The 17,314-nt window shown below is 43.2% G+C and overlaps 1 protein-coding gene across 1 annotated transcript in view; it reads right to left on the bottom strand.

The window, feature by feature from the left end:
- Positions 1–1,043: 1,043 nt before the first annotated feature.
- Positions 1,044–17,314, bottom strand: part of ccdc88c (coiled-coil domain containing 88C) — a gene marked incomplete at its 5' end in the record, with an annotated part of 110,420 nt that continues 94,149 nt past the window's right edge. Inside the window, 2 exons of the mRNA XM_083633190.1 lie at positions 1,044–6,340; positions 12,099–12,337. Coding sequence (XP_083489316.1) covers positions 5,513–6,340; positions 12,099–12,337 — 1,067 coding nt within the window. The 3' untranslated portion in view covers positions 1,044–5,512. The remainder of the gene's footprint in view (positions 6,341–12,098; positions 12,338–17,314) is intronic.

Here is a 17,314-nt window from a genome sequence, read left to right as displayed (position 1 = left end):
TGCACAAGGCAAGGTCAATCTTGGCCATCTCTGACCACCCACTCCTAGAAGAGTTTGCTCTTCTCCCATCTGGACAGAGATTTGGGCTCCCCAGGGTTCAAAACAATAGGTACAAATTCTCATTTGTTCCTTCTGCAATAAATGTGCTTAATTTGCACTTTAAACCTTAATTGCACTGCATGACAGCACTTTACCTTATTATTATTATACCTAACTTTCTGATATTTTTAACTTCTTCTTTTTTAAACTTTTTAACAAACAGATTTTTTCCTTGGTCGGTTGTTGATTTGCAATGTTGCAATGTCCCATGTCCTCATGTAGCCCACATTGCGTTTGTAGCTACTTTTTTGCCTTCTACTGCAAACCGATTTCCCCCTCGAGGGGCAATAGAGATCTGAACTGGATAGAGATGCTGCCTTCAGGTGCTGTGGGAAAACTCTGAACTACAAGTTCACCAGCAACAACACAGACTTACTAAGATGTGTTGTTTAGGGTGTGGAGGGTACAACTGCCAGCCCGCCACCATAAACACATTTCTGTTACAGGGTCCATTTTGTTAGAGCTGTAGTAGCATTTGGAAAATGGAAGCAGGAGCTTATGAGGAGCACCTGAAGGCAGCACAAGTGTCTGTGTGTGATTCTAAAGGCCTCGACACACTTCTGCGTCGAACCCCTTGCCGGATGCGCTGGGGTCGGCGAGCCTGCGTGCAGCTCCTTGAAAATGTGACTCGACGCAGCTGACGAAGGGGAGATAACAGGACAGGAGAGAGTGAAAGCTATTACCAAGTATATGCAGTACATTCTCTCCTTGGGCTACCTTCTAGTCATTTGTATAATAGTGAAATCACACAATTGACTCATGTTGCTGGGGACTCCCCCTGTGACCCCCTCTCAAGCTGACGTTCGAGTCTATAGGACCAGCTGCCGCCGGCAAGGCTCCAAGTTGAGGCGGATGCAGAATTATATTTCAGCCTTTCGTTAAAACAGCAGCTGACAGTTGGTTCAAATTTATAAAACTTTATTAACAAAAGGCTTTTGGTCATTAACATCATCAGTGGTTTCTACTGAGTCCAACTAGGAAGCATTTTAACCATAAGCACAGTAGACACATCACAGCATTCCAGTCAGCAATAGTAATAAAGTGTACTCGCAGTTATTCCAGTAATAAATCCTAATGATCCCAGAAGCAGTCCGTCTCATCTGCAGCTGCATTTTGCATCTGTTCTAGTACTATTTTCTTTCCACTGAAGACATTAAGGCAGGTGGACAGACAGATAGCAAACAGGTAGACAGGCAGCAAACAGGTAGACAGACAGGTAAGCAGGTAGTCAGCAAGGTAGGTAGACAGACATGCAATTCGTCAAACAGACAGAACCAGGTAATAGAGTTGATCAACGCGAGGGCGCTTGATGACACACACACAAAGTGTGATCTATCTCCCTTGTATCTAACGACAGCCTCAACGACAGCAAGTCCTGAGCTAAGTGCAGAGTAAAAACAAAAAAACAAAAAAACAGGACAACACAAACAAAGCCGAAGGTAAAGCAGCTAAACACACGGACAGGTAGAAGAAAGGATCTTGGTTGGTTGATCCAGAATGTGGAGATGCTAACATCATGTCAGCTCATCGGTTGATACAATCTCACTACTAGGATTTTTAAAGTTTAAAAAAAATCTAAAAATGAGATTTTACAACACATTCACAGGTTTGTTCCAGTTTATGGGAAAGTTTTTTTTTGTATCAACACTCTTCTCAAAAAGCTTTATAATGTAAAGATTTTACAAAAAGTATCCCAAGTTCTCTACAATTGTATGTGCACTTTACTGAAATAGCCTACAGTTTATAAAATCGACTGGCATGTACAGATGTTACACATAAAATAATTTATCTTGTTGCATAATTGAAATGTGCTTTTGTTCAATGGAGAATATTTCACCAACGCCAAATCTACATTGTCAGCACAGATCAGTCCAGTGTTAACCTTCCTCCTCATCACTCCAGTGTTAACCTTCCTCATCATCACTCCAGTGTTAACCTTCCTCCTTTGCAGTCAGTCAGTTCTAAACATGGTCATGTGGGAAGGACAGACTTCTATTTACAGACAGCAGTACAGACAAAAGGTCAGTCAATCATTCTCATTATCATCGTTAACATGATCAGCAGTATCCCGTCATTTCTCCCTGTCATCCTCCTCTTTCTCAATTCAAATGGGCTTAAAGGAATTCACATTGGAATGCACGTTTTTTGGGAGATTGTCCTGCTGGTCAATCACTCAACATATCACCATCACTCAACATAGTGCATGCTAAAGCGTTAGCATGGAGCCTACCATCACTCAACATAGTGCATGCTAAAGTGTTAGCATGGAGCCTAGCATCACTCAACATAGTGCATGCTAAAGTGTTAGCATGGAGCCTACCATCACTCAACATAGTGCATGCTCAAGTGTTAGCATGGAGCCTACCATCACTCAACATAGTGTAGTGCATGCTAAAGTGTTAGCATGGAGCCTACCATCACTTAACATAGTGCATGCTAAAGCGTTAGCATGGAGTCTACCATCACTTAACATAGTGCATGCTAAAGTGTTAGCATGGAGCCTACCATCACTCAACGTAGTGCATGCTAAAGTGTTAGCATGGAGCCTACCATCACTTAACATAGTGCATGCTAAAGTGTTAGCATGGAGTCTACCATCACTTAACATAGTGCATGCTAAAGTGTTAGCATGGAGCCAACCATCACTCAACATAGTGCATGCTAAAGTGTTAGCATGGAGCCTACATCACTCAACATAGTGCATGCTAAAGTGTTAGCATGTAGCCTACCATCACTTAACATAGTGCATGCTAAAGTGTTAGCATGGAGCCTACCATCACTCAACATAGTGCATGCTAAAGTGTTAGCATGGAGCTAATATCGCCCAACTCCATGCTAAAGTGTTAGCATGGAGCACTGCAGCCAAAAGTATACCAGGAGCATTTTGGTGTTGTTCTCATCTCAGCTAAGATGATCAACGAGACAATCTCCCAAAAACGTAGTGTATTTCTTTATCGATCAATAAAAACACAAAGGTAAGTACAGTATTGCCAAAACAAATTGCACGCCGACTCCGAGTCGACTAACTATTGTGATCCTAATGGATTTAGCCTGACTGTCTGCGTTGTGCACGGTGCCTATAACTGTCCAGTACTGTCTGGCTAACTTAGCGTGCAGCGATACACCCTAACAAAACACAGTGGTTTACCCAAAAGTGTGTGTATGTGTGCGTGTGTGTGTGAGAGAGAGAATTTAGTCCAGCTCACTGGTTAGCCTAGCCACATCCAACCCCCCAGTGTGTGTGTGTGTGTGTTTGTGAGACTAGTGCCAGGCAATATTTCCAGTAAAGTGTCCGAGTCTGGGATTGGATCTAAAGATGGAGGGGTGTAATTAAAGTGGGAGGAGTGCCTCCATCTCTCCGTCTGTTTCTCTCTCCATCCTTCCCTCTCTATATCTGTCCCTCTTTCCTGCATTCTCTCTATCCCAGCATCCCTCTCAGTCATTGCTCCCTCAGCCTCTCCACAGGGTCGCCACACATTTTCAAGGATACATTTCAAAACTTTCCCAGGACTTTTCAAGGCTCCATGATAGAATTTCCATGTAATGCGAGACGGTGACTCTGAATCAATACCAGGAATTATTACTACACTGGACAAATAGGACACACCTCTTTATATTGGATTTTGCTGCTTTAGACTCACTGCACCACATTGAAATAAAACAGGAATCTTCCATACAAATATTAATATAAATACAAGAAGTACTACAATCCTATATACAGAGGTGTGTCCTATTTGATCAGTGTAGTAATAATTTCTAGTATTAATTTGGAGTCGGTGGGTCCCATTTACAAGTAAGATATTGAAAAAAAATCTTGAATTTTTCCATAAATAGAAAAAGCACTAAAATCTACGTAAAAAGTATGATAGTAAACAAAACGCCACGCACGCCAAGTTGCATTAACAGCTACAGAAAGTAAATTTGTCGTTATGTTACATTACATGGAAGGTTATCTACAAATAATTATTGTAACAATTAATTACATTACACACAACAAAATTCCATGACTTTTCCAAAACTTTCAAGGATTTTAATGATTCCATGGCTTTTCCAGGTTTTCCATGACTGTGGGGACCCTGTCAATCTCTCTGCCCCCGAATCCAACTGTCTCTCCCTCTCCTCCTCTCATCTGTTCCAGTGTTTGGAGGAGAGAGGAGGTTTGTGACGTGTGGTGTGTGTGTGTGTGTGTGTGTGTGTGTGTGTGTGTGTGTGTGTGAGAGAGGTTTGTGAAGACATCCGATACATTCAGTTGCTCTGTCTGGTGCTTCTGTCTCCTTCACTTCACTACAAGCCCCTTAACAGCCCCACCCTCTTGGCTCGCTCCGACACTCAAAACCCAGGCCCCTCAGTGCTGGCGGAGCAGGGGGAGGTCTAATTCCTGGGTTACAGGCTTTGTGGATTGAGAGCCTCCAGTTGAACATTTGCAAGGCCACAGAGCGTGTTGGCCAACAATCAAAGCCATTAAGTTCCCGTTGTTAAACCACACCCATCTTTAGTGTTATGGTCCACATCCACAACTATGCATTTTTCTTTCAATGCAAGTGTTTTTGTTTCACTTGTCTGTGTCCTCTATGGAAGATATGAGCTGGGGGCTTCAAGTGTTTCAGATGTCTCCGCCCCCATCTGCAATTGTGTATGAGAAAGAGTCAAATGGGTGCAACTGGTTCAAACATCCCATAGTTAAGGGGGTCAGAAACAGCCAGTGTGTGTCGTTTTTCTTTAGTCTCATGGTTAGTTAACTCAGTTAACCAAATCGTAATGTCCTCTTAAAGATCCACACGAATGGGTCCATCGCCCTATAGCAATCCCATCCGGTGGGATCAGACTATTTGCTGGATCAGAAGACAGTAGGTTCGGGCACTGAGGAATCCATAGTGTTGTGGTCTAGCCCCAGAAAAGCCATCTAGTTTTTAGGTCAATTCTCAACTTTTTACATTGCCACTGTCCTACCAATCAAAAAAAAATTTTTTTTTTTTTTTTTACACTTGATGTCGCAGCTAATCTGCAGCCATTTTGCATCCCCCCTAGAAAGGATTCAGCCCGGGATACAAAATAGTGAGTAAAATCAATCCATAGGATCCAGAGGTCTACACTTCAGAATGCTTCCTGGGAGAAGGTTGAAGCAGCTGTGTTGGCAGTAAAGCTGTTTGGTTGTTTTTCAGCTACAAAATGTAGCTCTAGGAAACAGGAAGTTAATTAACGGCTCCTGTACGCCGAGATCTTTTCAGATGTGGCTTTGCTTTCCAGGATTTAGACAGAGACCAGCCCATAGAGTTCCAGTGGTTAATCCTGTATTTAGACAAAACCCAGCCCGTACGCCAGTACTCAGTGCAGTCTGTAGTAGACCTAAGGATTTGACTCCTGTGTTTAGACATAGCCCCACCCACAGACTTCCATGAGTTTGTTGCAGTATTTAGACACAGCCGTACTCATACCAAACGGTCTGAGGGTCGTTGTTGGGGTCGGGGGAAGCGGGCGTGCTTTTCGGGCGTTCAACAGACCCACACCGCTCTCTCTCGCCTTCTTTCTTTAAGTGGGAGGGGTCAGGTGAGCGGCCGTCTCTTAGCCCCTCCTCCTGCTCTCTTAGCCCCTCCCCCTGCTCCGAAGAGTCATCCAACCGCAGCGCCGGCACTGCCCTGACAGGGCTCACCATGGCCACTTCGCCGCGGTGATGATAGGTGGAGGAAGAGGAAGGGCCGTTCCGAGAGACGGGAGTCCTCGCTTTCTCTCTCTCCCTTTCTCTCTCCCTGTCTCTCTCTCTCTCCCCGCGTCTCTCCGTCTGCAGATTGAGGGAGGAGGAATGGTGAATGGGCGGGTTTGAGAAGCTCGCGTCTCCGTGCTGATTGGTTGGACCGGCCAGCTGTGCAGAGAGTGGCCGTTCTCTGCCATTAGCTCCTCCCCCCTGCCTCCGAACCACCACATCCGATTGGCCGGGAGACCCGCCGTTGCCACGGTAACTGTCCGGTCCATTGGAGCGCAGCAAATCGGCCGAAGCCAGGCTGAATGCCCTGCTCAGCGATTGGCCAGTTCTCTGGGCGAGGGGCTGGCCTGAGGCTGGCGATTGGCCGACAGGCTGGCGGGGAGAGGGCTTGACGCTCTGCCCTGGCCTCTGGTTGGCTGGCTGGACGGTGGGCGTGACGTAGCTGGTGGGAGTGGCTTGGTCTCGGCCAGTGGGAGTGGAGGGGGCGGGGCTTCTGTTGAAATAGTCGGTCATTAAATCCTCCCTGCTTCCTGTGGAGACCTAGATATAGAAACAAGATGGATAAATAGAAAGCATAGAACGGTGAAATATTAGCTGTTTTAAATCTTGCCCAGTTTGTCTTGTTTCTTAGGTCTTTCATCTAATTTTGTACTATATCAATTAAGTTTATTAATAATGGTAATAAATAAGTACTATATCAATTAAGTTTCTTATAGTGATCACTTTGGGACAGGTCAAATTGATCCCTATAAGCGGATGATCATTATAACAGATTTTCTTTCTTTTTCTTTATTTCTCATGGAGACATTATTACATGAATACAGTACATATAAAGAAATGAAACAGCTTTGCTATTTACTGAATGTTATTGAGTTTAAAAATCACTATAGTAAGTTAGCCTAGGCCTCCAGCTGCTTCAAAGACAGTGGTCTTGCATAGACAGAGACGCCACCATCTCTCCACAGACAGACAGACAGACATGCAGCCTTCTCTCCATATACACTACAGACAGACATGCAGCCTTCTCTCCATATACACTACAGACAGACATGCAGCCTTCTCTCCATATACACTACAGACAGACATGCAGCCTTCTCTCCATATACACTACAGACAGACATGCAGCCTTCTCTCCATATACACTACAGACAGACATGCAGCATTCTCTCCATATGAGCGAGCTACTGTAACTTGTCCCAATTTCCCCCCGGGGATCATTAAAGTCTTTCTGATTCTGATTCTGATCCTGATATACAGTACAGACAGACATGCACCAGGTATTGCTGGTGTATCTCGTTGGCTAGTTTTTTGGCAGTTTGTAAGTAATTTTTTTTAAATAAAATGACTAGTTTTAAACATTTTTTCCCATTGTTCTCAGGTGTGACAAGGCCCAAAATGATCACTGTAAGCAGAGTATTGATCATCACTATAAGTGAATTATTTACACAGCATGTGTATAGGGATGATTCGGGACCAAGCTTTTTGATCAATATAAGCGGTTGATCACTATAACCATGATCACTATAAGCAGGTTCCACTGTAATGGTAATAAGTTCTATATCAATTACGTTGATGAATAATGGATTGGTGTTTAGCATGTTACATGGAAGCTCAGGTATCACATTCAAACGCTTTTAATTCAACAGAGAACCTAGCCTAAGGGTGGGAAACTGTATTTATTACATTCATTAATTCAATTGATTTAAACGTATCATTATCAATGTCTAGTCTAAGCAAGAAGGGTGTGTCAAGGCCAAGACTTTCCAATAATTTCCTATCTTGATGGGTATTATTATTGGTGTGTGTGTGTTCTTAAGAGGTCACTGTGATGGCCTCTCCCTCTCTGTGGGATTGTGAGTATGAAGAAATGTGTGTAATATGTCATTGAGACAGGATAATTGTTTGGATTGAACAGATAGGACATGAGCAACAGGTTAACATGTAAGACTCTCACGCTGATTCCTCGCGCCTGGCCCAGTCGATATTAGTGTATGGACCACAGCCTGGAGTGCAGCAACCGATTTATGTGCAGGACTTGGCCACAAATCAAATACATCAGATAACAAGTGCATTCATAAAATTACATTCCAAACACTCCAGAATGGACAGGACAAAGGAACAGATTGGCTTTTTAACATTGGGCTGTGACTCTTTCAAGAAAGTTCTCCAGTGCTTGAGGCTCTGACGATTAGCAACGATGAATGTAAATTAGCAAGCTTGAATGCACAACGATCTGTGTGGCTGGTACCTTCAGGGAACAGGCAAAACGATCACTCAAGGAGGTCCCTCCCAATCCTTTTACAGTATACTTCTCACTCGACCGGTGAGAGATGCACTGCAGTCAGTGAAATGATAAACACCAGCTGGCAAGCAAGAGAAACACTGTAGCCAGTATACTCTGGCATCACTGTATAGTGAAACACTGTAGCCAGTATACTCTGGCATCACTGTATAGTGAAACACTGTAGCCAGTATACTCTGGCATCACTGTATAGTGAAACACTGTAGCCAGTATACTCTGGCATCACTGTATAGTGAAACACTGTAGCCAGTATACTCTGGCATCACTGTATAGTGAAACACTGTAGCCAGTATACTCTGGCATCACTGTATAGTGAAACACTGTAGCCAGTATACTCTGGCATCACTGTATAGTGAAACACTGTAGCCAGTATACTCTGGCATCACTGTATAGTGAAACACTGTTGCCAGTATACTCTGGCATCACTGCGGCCATTTAAAGATGGGCCTGAATGCATTAGTCATGAATTTGTCAGACGGTTTAACTAATTGGTGATCAAATATCATTTCTTACTAAGTGCCCCATAATCGCTCCCTTACTGTAGCTTCAGGGAGGAAGTTCAGATCGGACAGATATTGATGTATGGAGTGTGACAGCAGTGCTTTCAAATGTAGTTGACTCACATCTAGCTGCACATTAAGATTGTATCTGTCCACATGAAGGAAGGACAATGTCTTTTGTCATTTTTCTTCACATTTATTTCATCAGTCCTAATTGCACAGTTCCCACAGCGGCCCGGATGCAAAAGTCCATGACTTTTCTACGACCTTCCAAAACTAAGAGGGGACGACTCCCTGACCTAAAAATGCTTTTCCTTCCTGGTTTGTTAATGTTGTTTTTCACTGCAGTCAGGCTGAAAACCAAAGAACATGTGATCCAAGTTGGAAAATACATTCTGCTACATTTCCATTTGTTAAATTCACAGATATTCCCTGACTTGCCCAGAGAATAGTTTCATTAAGTTTCCCTGTCTGGAATACACCTCCCTAAATTCCATGATATCCCAGAAATCCCATGATAGTATCTTTTCTTTGTTTTGGCCAAGTCGAAATGTTTTGTTCTTAAGGTGACAGTGTGTCTTGCATTCATGTCGGGATAGATAGATAGATAGATTTATTTGATGATCCGTTTAAAAAGAAATGCCATATATTAAATGTACATGCAATTCTAAAAAAAAAGGCATCAAGGATAACACAAAAAGTACATAAAAACTTAATTCCGTTGTGGTCCTTGCTCTTAGACATACAGTACATTAAATATACAGACATTGCACCACACATTCTGTAGTTTCGTAATAAAATCTGGCTAGCTAGTACTAAAACTAAAATTACTCTATTACAGCATAACAAAAGAAGACTACCGTAATTAATATAACACGCCATTTCTGCCTCGTCCCTTACTCAGGAACCCTATCTAGCAGCCACCTCTTAAGTTGAACTTTAAAGGTGCTTTGACTTGAGGCCTCCTTAATATCCAGTGGGAGCAGATCATTCACTGGGCCCCTGGAAAGCAAAGGAACATTGGCCTATTTTCCGTTTGCACCTAACTGACTGTAGGTTGGCTGGGCTAGCTCTGGTGCTGTGGCTGTGTGCTTCTCCTACTCTGGTGAGGTAGTTTGTGAGGTATACTGGGGCCCTATCCATGACTCTCTTATGGACCATTGTAAATCTAATATGTGGCACCCTGGCCTCCACAGGTAGCCAGTTTAATTCTTGTAGTTGGTTCCTGCCCACATGGTCACGTGGACCGAAACCCAAAACCACCCTGACCAGCTTGTTCTGAGTTACCTGCAGTTTTTGTTTACTATCCTTTGTCAGCCCGCTGTACCATGCCAAAGAGCCATAATCAAGGTGAGGCTGCTGCACAAGGCTGTTTGCTAACAGCCTTAGGGCCTGTGTCCACCTGGCGTCTTTTCCTCAGGTCCAGCGTCTATTTTCAATTGTTTCCAATGGGAGGAGAGCGTATGCGAGCGCACACGGACGTGTAGAGAAAGTGCAGAGCGCCCAGCGTCTTTTTTCGGCGTTTTTGTGCGCCGACTCCCAGCGCTTCCAGCTGAAAATATTTTAACTTTTCAGAAAGACGCTGGTGTCGGCTGCTCCTTTTCTGGTAACTAATCATATGGAAAAACTATCGCAACAGAGACAGAACGGCTCAATTGTGGGAGCAGATCGGCTAGACACTTAATATTTCTGGTGAGTGTTGTGCTTACTGCTTTTAATAGCGTAGCCTACCTGTGTTGTTAGCTTGCTAGCTGTCAGCTATCAAGCTGAACTAACGTTACTTGCAGACTGCTTCCTTGTATATTGTGCGCTGGGATCAGCATTCCCCAGCGCATTCCCAGCGTTTAACGTCGGAAAAAGACGCTAGGTGTACACAGGCCCTAATGCTGTCTCTGTCTAAGAGATTGGCCTTCCTTGCTAACAATCTGCTTCTTGCATTAACTTTCCCCACTACCTGGAGAGCCATTTCTTCACCTCCAAGACTGTTATCTAATATGCAGCCCAGATATTTTACTGACGTTTTGGCTTTTATAACCTGCGAGCCTAGCTCAACTCTGAGTTCAGGGGTCCTGCTAAGCCTGGGTTTAGATCCAGGCTAAGAAGATCCAGGGATAAGAAGTCGGGAGTACCGTTAAAGGATGTTTGAGGTTTCACTTTCTTTTTGGGGAAATAACAAAAGTACACGGTTAACATAAGAAAAAGGTTAACAGAAGAAAAGTTGGGCCCTATCTTCGCAAAAGCGGTAATTTAGCGTTTGCGCTCGTTTAACGCCGTGCGCAATGCAAATTGGGGGCGGGCACAAGCGCATGCCTGTTAAAATTGTACTGGGCATAGGCGTGCCACATGCCAAAGCAGGCGTTTCAGCGCTAAAATGTGGGCATAGATGGCATTATCCTATCGTCAGCAGCGTGCAATTACTTTGTGCTAAGAGCTTTGAAAAGCACCTCTTATGCGCTAAATACCACCTCTTACTCGCTGGAAGCGCACCATAATCTCCATGCTGCGCAGCGCAGTGCAAAGTAAAATTCCTTTTGCATATGTCATTACGCACAGCCTTGCCACGCCAGGACATCAAATTCTGCTGCTAAGATTGGGTATTAGCAGATAATTCAGTGAGGCAATCAACTATAACTCACTGAGAAACTTTTATCACATCGCAAAGAGGGACATTCATTGAGAAAACTTGTTGGACAATGGACATAGGCTATTCACCTTCACCTATCCCATAACCCGGAGGGTTGTTGGCACCATAGACGATCTGTCAATAAGCTCTCTCCATCTCTCTCTGTCCTCGCACGAGTGAGTACACTCTATTACGCATGGAGAGAATTACAACATATTGCATGCCTCGTGCAAACAGCGATCGCGAGACGGGAATCTGATTGGTTTTGATTGACGTAATGCCCAGCATTGCTTGGCCACACCTGTGTATAATTCTGGTACTTAAGACAACCCAAATCCCGTTTGTGCATGCATTTTATGCACGCTATTAAATACATCTTTGATGTCGTCGATGTATGTCAAGCGTAAGGTAATCCACGACAAGTAGTGTCACACTTTAATCACATAAATGCACATTAAACAACGAAAAACAAGCAAACAAACAAACATATCTGACGTGCTACAGACAGCCCCACCACACAACAGCTTTTAGCTATGTTTAATTCAAGGAAAATGACGCTGGTGTGTGGAAATGAACGGAGCTTTTCCCCCGTGATGGGCGTGGCCTATTTCATGCAGTGTCTCTATTCTTGGCCATCCAGAGTAAGATAAGCACACACACCCGACGAGTCCCACCTGTTACAGCTGCAGAATAACTTGTATAAACCATACAGTCAATGGTAGAAACCTGTTGATAAATGAATAGCTACAGGAAACCTTTTTTGCCGGTGGGAAACTCTGCAAAATAGACTGCGTCTTATATACCGATGCGTCTTATATACCGATGCGTCTTATATAGCAGCTTTTACGGTAGTTATTATGTATAGTTTATTACCATAGGAGGTGACTTGATGTTGCTCTCTTGCAGAAACTGTTCCAGCGTCACCATCTCACTTCCTGGGGACGATGTGCGGGTCTTGGTCCTGACCCCGCCCCCGCGCTGTGGTTGGGCCCTCTGCGGTGCGTGGTCGTATGGAAGGGTGGAGCTACGTGGCAGAGAGTGCTGCGATTGGCCGAGAGCCGTGATGTCATCACTGGAGAGGCTGGCCGAGCGAGCTTGACGATCTGATGAGTCTAGAGAGAGCGAGGTGTGTTACTATTGTTAGCATTTCTCAGTGAAACGGCCCGGGGACCGTCTGATTAAAAGAGAAGTTCAACATATGTATAAGATCTAAGTTAAGTTATCCTTTATTTATCCCCGTGGGGAAATTCATCCTCTGCATTTGACCCATCCTCTACTAGGAACCTTCCTAGAACTAGGAGCAGTGGGCAGCCGCAGTGCAGCGCCCGGGGATCTGTTTGGAGTGCTGTGTTTCTGCACTGCACTTCCCAGAGAGCACCTGTCAATCAAACAGTGTCTCCAGTACTGTGATGTCATCAATGAAACGTAAAACGCATCACTTCCTGTGCACCAGAGAAAGAGCTCGCCTGGTAATGATGTCACCTCACATTCTGTTTGGGTCTACTTATCAGTCTGGTAATGTCACCTCACATTCTGTTTGGTTCTACTTATCAGTCTGGTAATGTCACCTCACATTCTGTTTGGGTCTACTTATCAGTCTGGTAATGTCACCTCACATTCTGTTTGGTTCTACTTATCAGTCTGGTAATGTCACCTCACATTCTGTTTGGTTCTACTTATCAGTCTGGTAATGTCACCTCACAGATTCTGTTTGGGTCTACTTATCAGTCTGGTAATGTCACCTCACATTCTGTTTGGGTCTACTTATCAGTCTGGTAATGTCACCTCACATTCTGTTTGGTTCTACTTATCAGTCTGGTAATGTCACCTCACAGATTCTGTTTGGTTCTACTTATCAGTCTGGTAATGTCACCTCACATTCTGTTTGGGTCTACTTATCAGTCTGGTAATGTCACCTCACATTCTGTTTGGTTCTACTTATCAGTCTGGTAATGTCACCTCACATTCTGTTTGGGTCTACTTATCAGTCTGGTAATGTCACCTCACAGATTCTGTTTGGGTCTACTTATCAGTCTGGTAATGTCACCTCACATTCTGTTTGGGTCTACTTATCAGTCTGGTAATGTCACCTCACATTCTGTTTGGTTCTACTTATCAGTCTGGTAATGTCACCTCACATTCTGTTTGGTTCTACTTATCAGTCTGGTAATGTCACCTCACATTCTGTTTGGGTCTACTTATCAGTCTGGTAATGTCACCTCACATTCTGTTTGGTTCTACTTATCAGTCTGGTAATGTCACCTCACATTCTGTTTGGGTCTACTTATCAGTCTGGTAATGTCACCTCACATTCTGTTTGGTTCTACTTATCAGTCTGGTAATGTCACCTCACATTCTGTTTGGTTCTACTTATCAGTCTGGTAATGTCACCTCACATTCTGTTTGGGTCTACTTATCAGTCTGGTAATGTCACCTCACATTCTGTTTGGTTCTACTTATCAGTCTGGTAATGTCACCTCACATTCTGTTTGGTTCTACTTATCAGTCTGGTAATGTCACCTCACATTCTGTTTGGGTCTACTTATCAGTCTGGTAATGTCACCTCACATTCTGTTTGGGTCTACTTATCAGTCTGGTAATGTCACCTCACATTCTGTTTGGTTCTACTTATCAGTCTGGTAATGTCACCTCACATTCTGTTTGGTTCTACTTATCAGTCTGGTAATGTCACCTCACATTCTGTTTGGTTCTACTTATCAGTCTGGTAATGTCACCTCACATTCTGTTTGGGTCTACTTATCAGTCTGGTAATGTCACCTCACATTCTGTTTGGTTCTACTTATCAGTCTGGTAATGTCACCTCACATTCTGTTTGGTTCTACTTATCAGTCTGGTAATGTCACCTCACATTCTGTTTGGTTCTACTTATCAGTCTGGTAATGTTACCTCACATTCTGTTTGGTTCTACTTATCAGTCTGGTAATGTCACCTCACATTCTGTTTGGTTCTACTTATCAGTCTGGTAATGTCACCTCACATTCTGTTTGGTTCTACTTATCAGTCTGGTAATGTCACCCCACATTCTGTTTGGGTCTACTTATCAGTCTGGTAATGTCACCTCACATTCTGTTTGGTTCTACTTATCAGTCTGGTAATGTCACCTCACATTCTGTTTGGTTCTACTTATCAGTCTGGTAATGTCACCTCACATTCTGTTTGGTTCTACTTATCAGTCTGGTAATGTCACCTCACATTCTGTTTGGGTCTACTTATCAGTCTGGTAATGTCACCTCACATTCTGTTTGGGTCTACTTATCAGTCTGGTAATGTCACCTCACATTCTGTTTGGTTCTACTTATCAGTCTGGTAATGTCACCTCACATTCTGTTTGGTTCTACTTATCAGTCTGGTAATGTCACCTCACATTCTGTTTGGTTCTACTTATCAGTCTGGTAATGATGTCACCTCACATTCTGTTTGGGTCTACTTATCAGTCTGGTAATGTCACCTCACATTCTGTTTGGTTCTACTTATCAGTCTGGTAATGTCACCTCACATTCTGTTTGGGTCTACTTATCAGTCTGGTAATGTCACCTCACATTCTGTTTGGTTCTACTTATCAGTCTGGTAATGTCACCTCACATTCTGTTTGGTTCTACTTATCAGTCTGGTAATGTCACCTCACATTCTGTTTGGTTCTACTTATCAGTCTGGTAATGTCACCTCACATTCTGTTTGGGTCTACTTATCAGTCTGGTAATGTCACCTCACATTCTGTTTGGTTCTACTTATCAGTCTGGTAATGTCACCTCACATTCTGTTTGGTTCTACTTATCAGTCTGGTAATGTCACCTCACATTCTGTTTGGTTCTACTTATCAGTCTGGTAATGTCACCTCACATTCTGTTTGGTTCTACTTATCAGTCTGGTAATGTCACCTCACATTCTGTTTGGTTCTACTTATCAGTCTGGTAATGTCACCCCACATTCTGTTTGGGTCTACTTATCAGTCTGGTAATGTCACCTCACATTCTGTTTGGTTCTACTTATCAGTCTGGTAATGTCACCTCACATTCTGTTTGGTTCTACTTATCAGTCTGGTAATGTCACCTCACATTCTGTTTGGTTCTACTTATCAGTCTGGTAATGTCACCTCACATTCTGTTTGGGTCTACTTATCAGTCTGGTAATGTCACCTCACATTCTGTTTGGTTCTACTTATCAGTCTGGTAATGTCACCTCACATTCTGTTTGGGTCTACTTATCAGTCTGGTAATGCCACCTCACATTCTGTTTGGTTCTACTTATCAGTCTGGTAATGATGTCACCTCACATTCTGTTTGGGTCTACTTATCAGTCTGGTAATGTCACCTCACATTCTGTTTGGGTCTACTTATCAGTCTGGTAATGTCACCTCACATTCTGTTTGGTTCTACTTATCAGTCTGGTAATGTCACCTCACATTCTGTTTGGTTCTACTTATCAGTCTGGTAATGTCACCTCACATTCTGTTTGGTTCTACTTATCAGTCTGGTAATGTCACCTCACATTCTGTTTGGTTCTACTTATCAGTCTGGTAATGTCACCTCACATTCTGTTTGGTTCTACTTATCAGTCTGGTAATGTCACCTCACATTCTGTTTGGTTCTACTTATCAGTCTGGTAATGTCACCTCACATTCTGTTTGGTTCTACTTATCAGTCTGGTAATGTCACCTCACATTCTGTTTGGGTCTACTTATCAGTCTGGTAATGTCACCTCACATTCTGTTTGGTTCTACTTATCAGTCTGGTAATGTCACCTCACATTCTGTTTGGTTCTACTTATCAGTCTGGTAATGTCACCTCACATTCTGTTTGGGTCTACTTATCAGTCTGGTAATGTCACCTCACATTCTGTTTGGTTCTACTTATCAGTCTGGTAATGTCACCTCACATTCTGTTTGGGTCTACTTATCAGTCTGGTAATGTCACCTCACATTCTGTTTGGTTCTACTTATCAGTCTGGTAATGATGTCACCTCACATTCTGTTTGGGTCTACTTATCAGTCTGGTAATGTCACCTCACATTCTGTTTGGTTCTACTTATCAGTCTGGTAATGTCACCTCACATTCTGTTTGGGTCTACTTATCAGTCTGGTAATGTCACCTCACATTCTGTTTGGTTCTACTTATCAGTCTGGTAATGTCACCTCACATTCTGTTTGGGTCTACTTATCAGTCTGGTAATGTCACCTCACATTCTGTTTGGTTCTACTTATCAGTCTGGTAATGTCACCTCACATTCTGTTTGGTTCTACTTATCAGTCTGGTAATGTCACCTCACATTCTGTTTGGGTCTACTTATCAGTCTGGTAATGTCACCTCACATTCTGTTTGGTTCTACTTATCAGTCTGGTAATGTCACCTCACATTCTGTTTGGTTCTACTTATCAGTCTGGTAATGTCACCTCACATTCTGTTTGGTTCTACTTATCAGTCTGGTAATGTCACCTCACATTCTGTTTGGTTCTACTTATCAGTCTGGTAATGTCACCTCACATTCTGTTTGGGTCTACTTATCAGTCTGGTAATGTCACCTCACATTCTGTTTGGTTCTACTTATCAGTCTGGTAATGTCACCTCACATTCTGTTTGGTTCTACTTATCAGTCTGGTAATGTCACCTCACATTCTGTTTGGGTCTACTTATCAGTCTGGTAATGTCACCTCACATTCTGTTTGGGTCTACTTATCAGTCTGGTAATGTCACCTCACATTCTGTTTGGGTCTACTTATCAGTCTGGTAATGTCACCTCACATTCTGTTTGGGTCTACTTATCAGTCTGGTAATGTCACCTCACATTCTGTCTGGGTCTACTTATCAGTCTGGTAATGTCACCTCACATTCTGTTTGGGTCTACTTATCAGTCTGGTAATGTCACCTCACATTCTGTTTGGTTCTACTTATCAGTCTGGTAATGTCACCTCACATTCTGTTTGGGTCTACTTATCAGTCTGGTAATGTCACCTCACATTCTGTTTGGGTCTACTTATCAGTCTGGTAATGTCACCTCACATTCTGTTTGGTTCTACTTATCAGTCTGGTAATGTCACCTCACATTCTGTTTGGGTCTACTTATCAGTCTGG

Source organism: Poromitra crassiceps (genome assembly GCF_964638095.1).
Source record: "Poromitra crassiceps genome assembly, chromosome: 3".
NCBI classification, from domain to species: domain Eukaryota; kingdom Metazoa; phylum Chordata; class Actinopteri; order Beryciformes; family Melamphaidae; genus Poromitra; species Poromitra crassiceps.
Note: the sequence above shows the minus strand (reverse complement) of the source record. Positions and strands in the feature narration are given on the sequence as shown.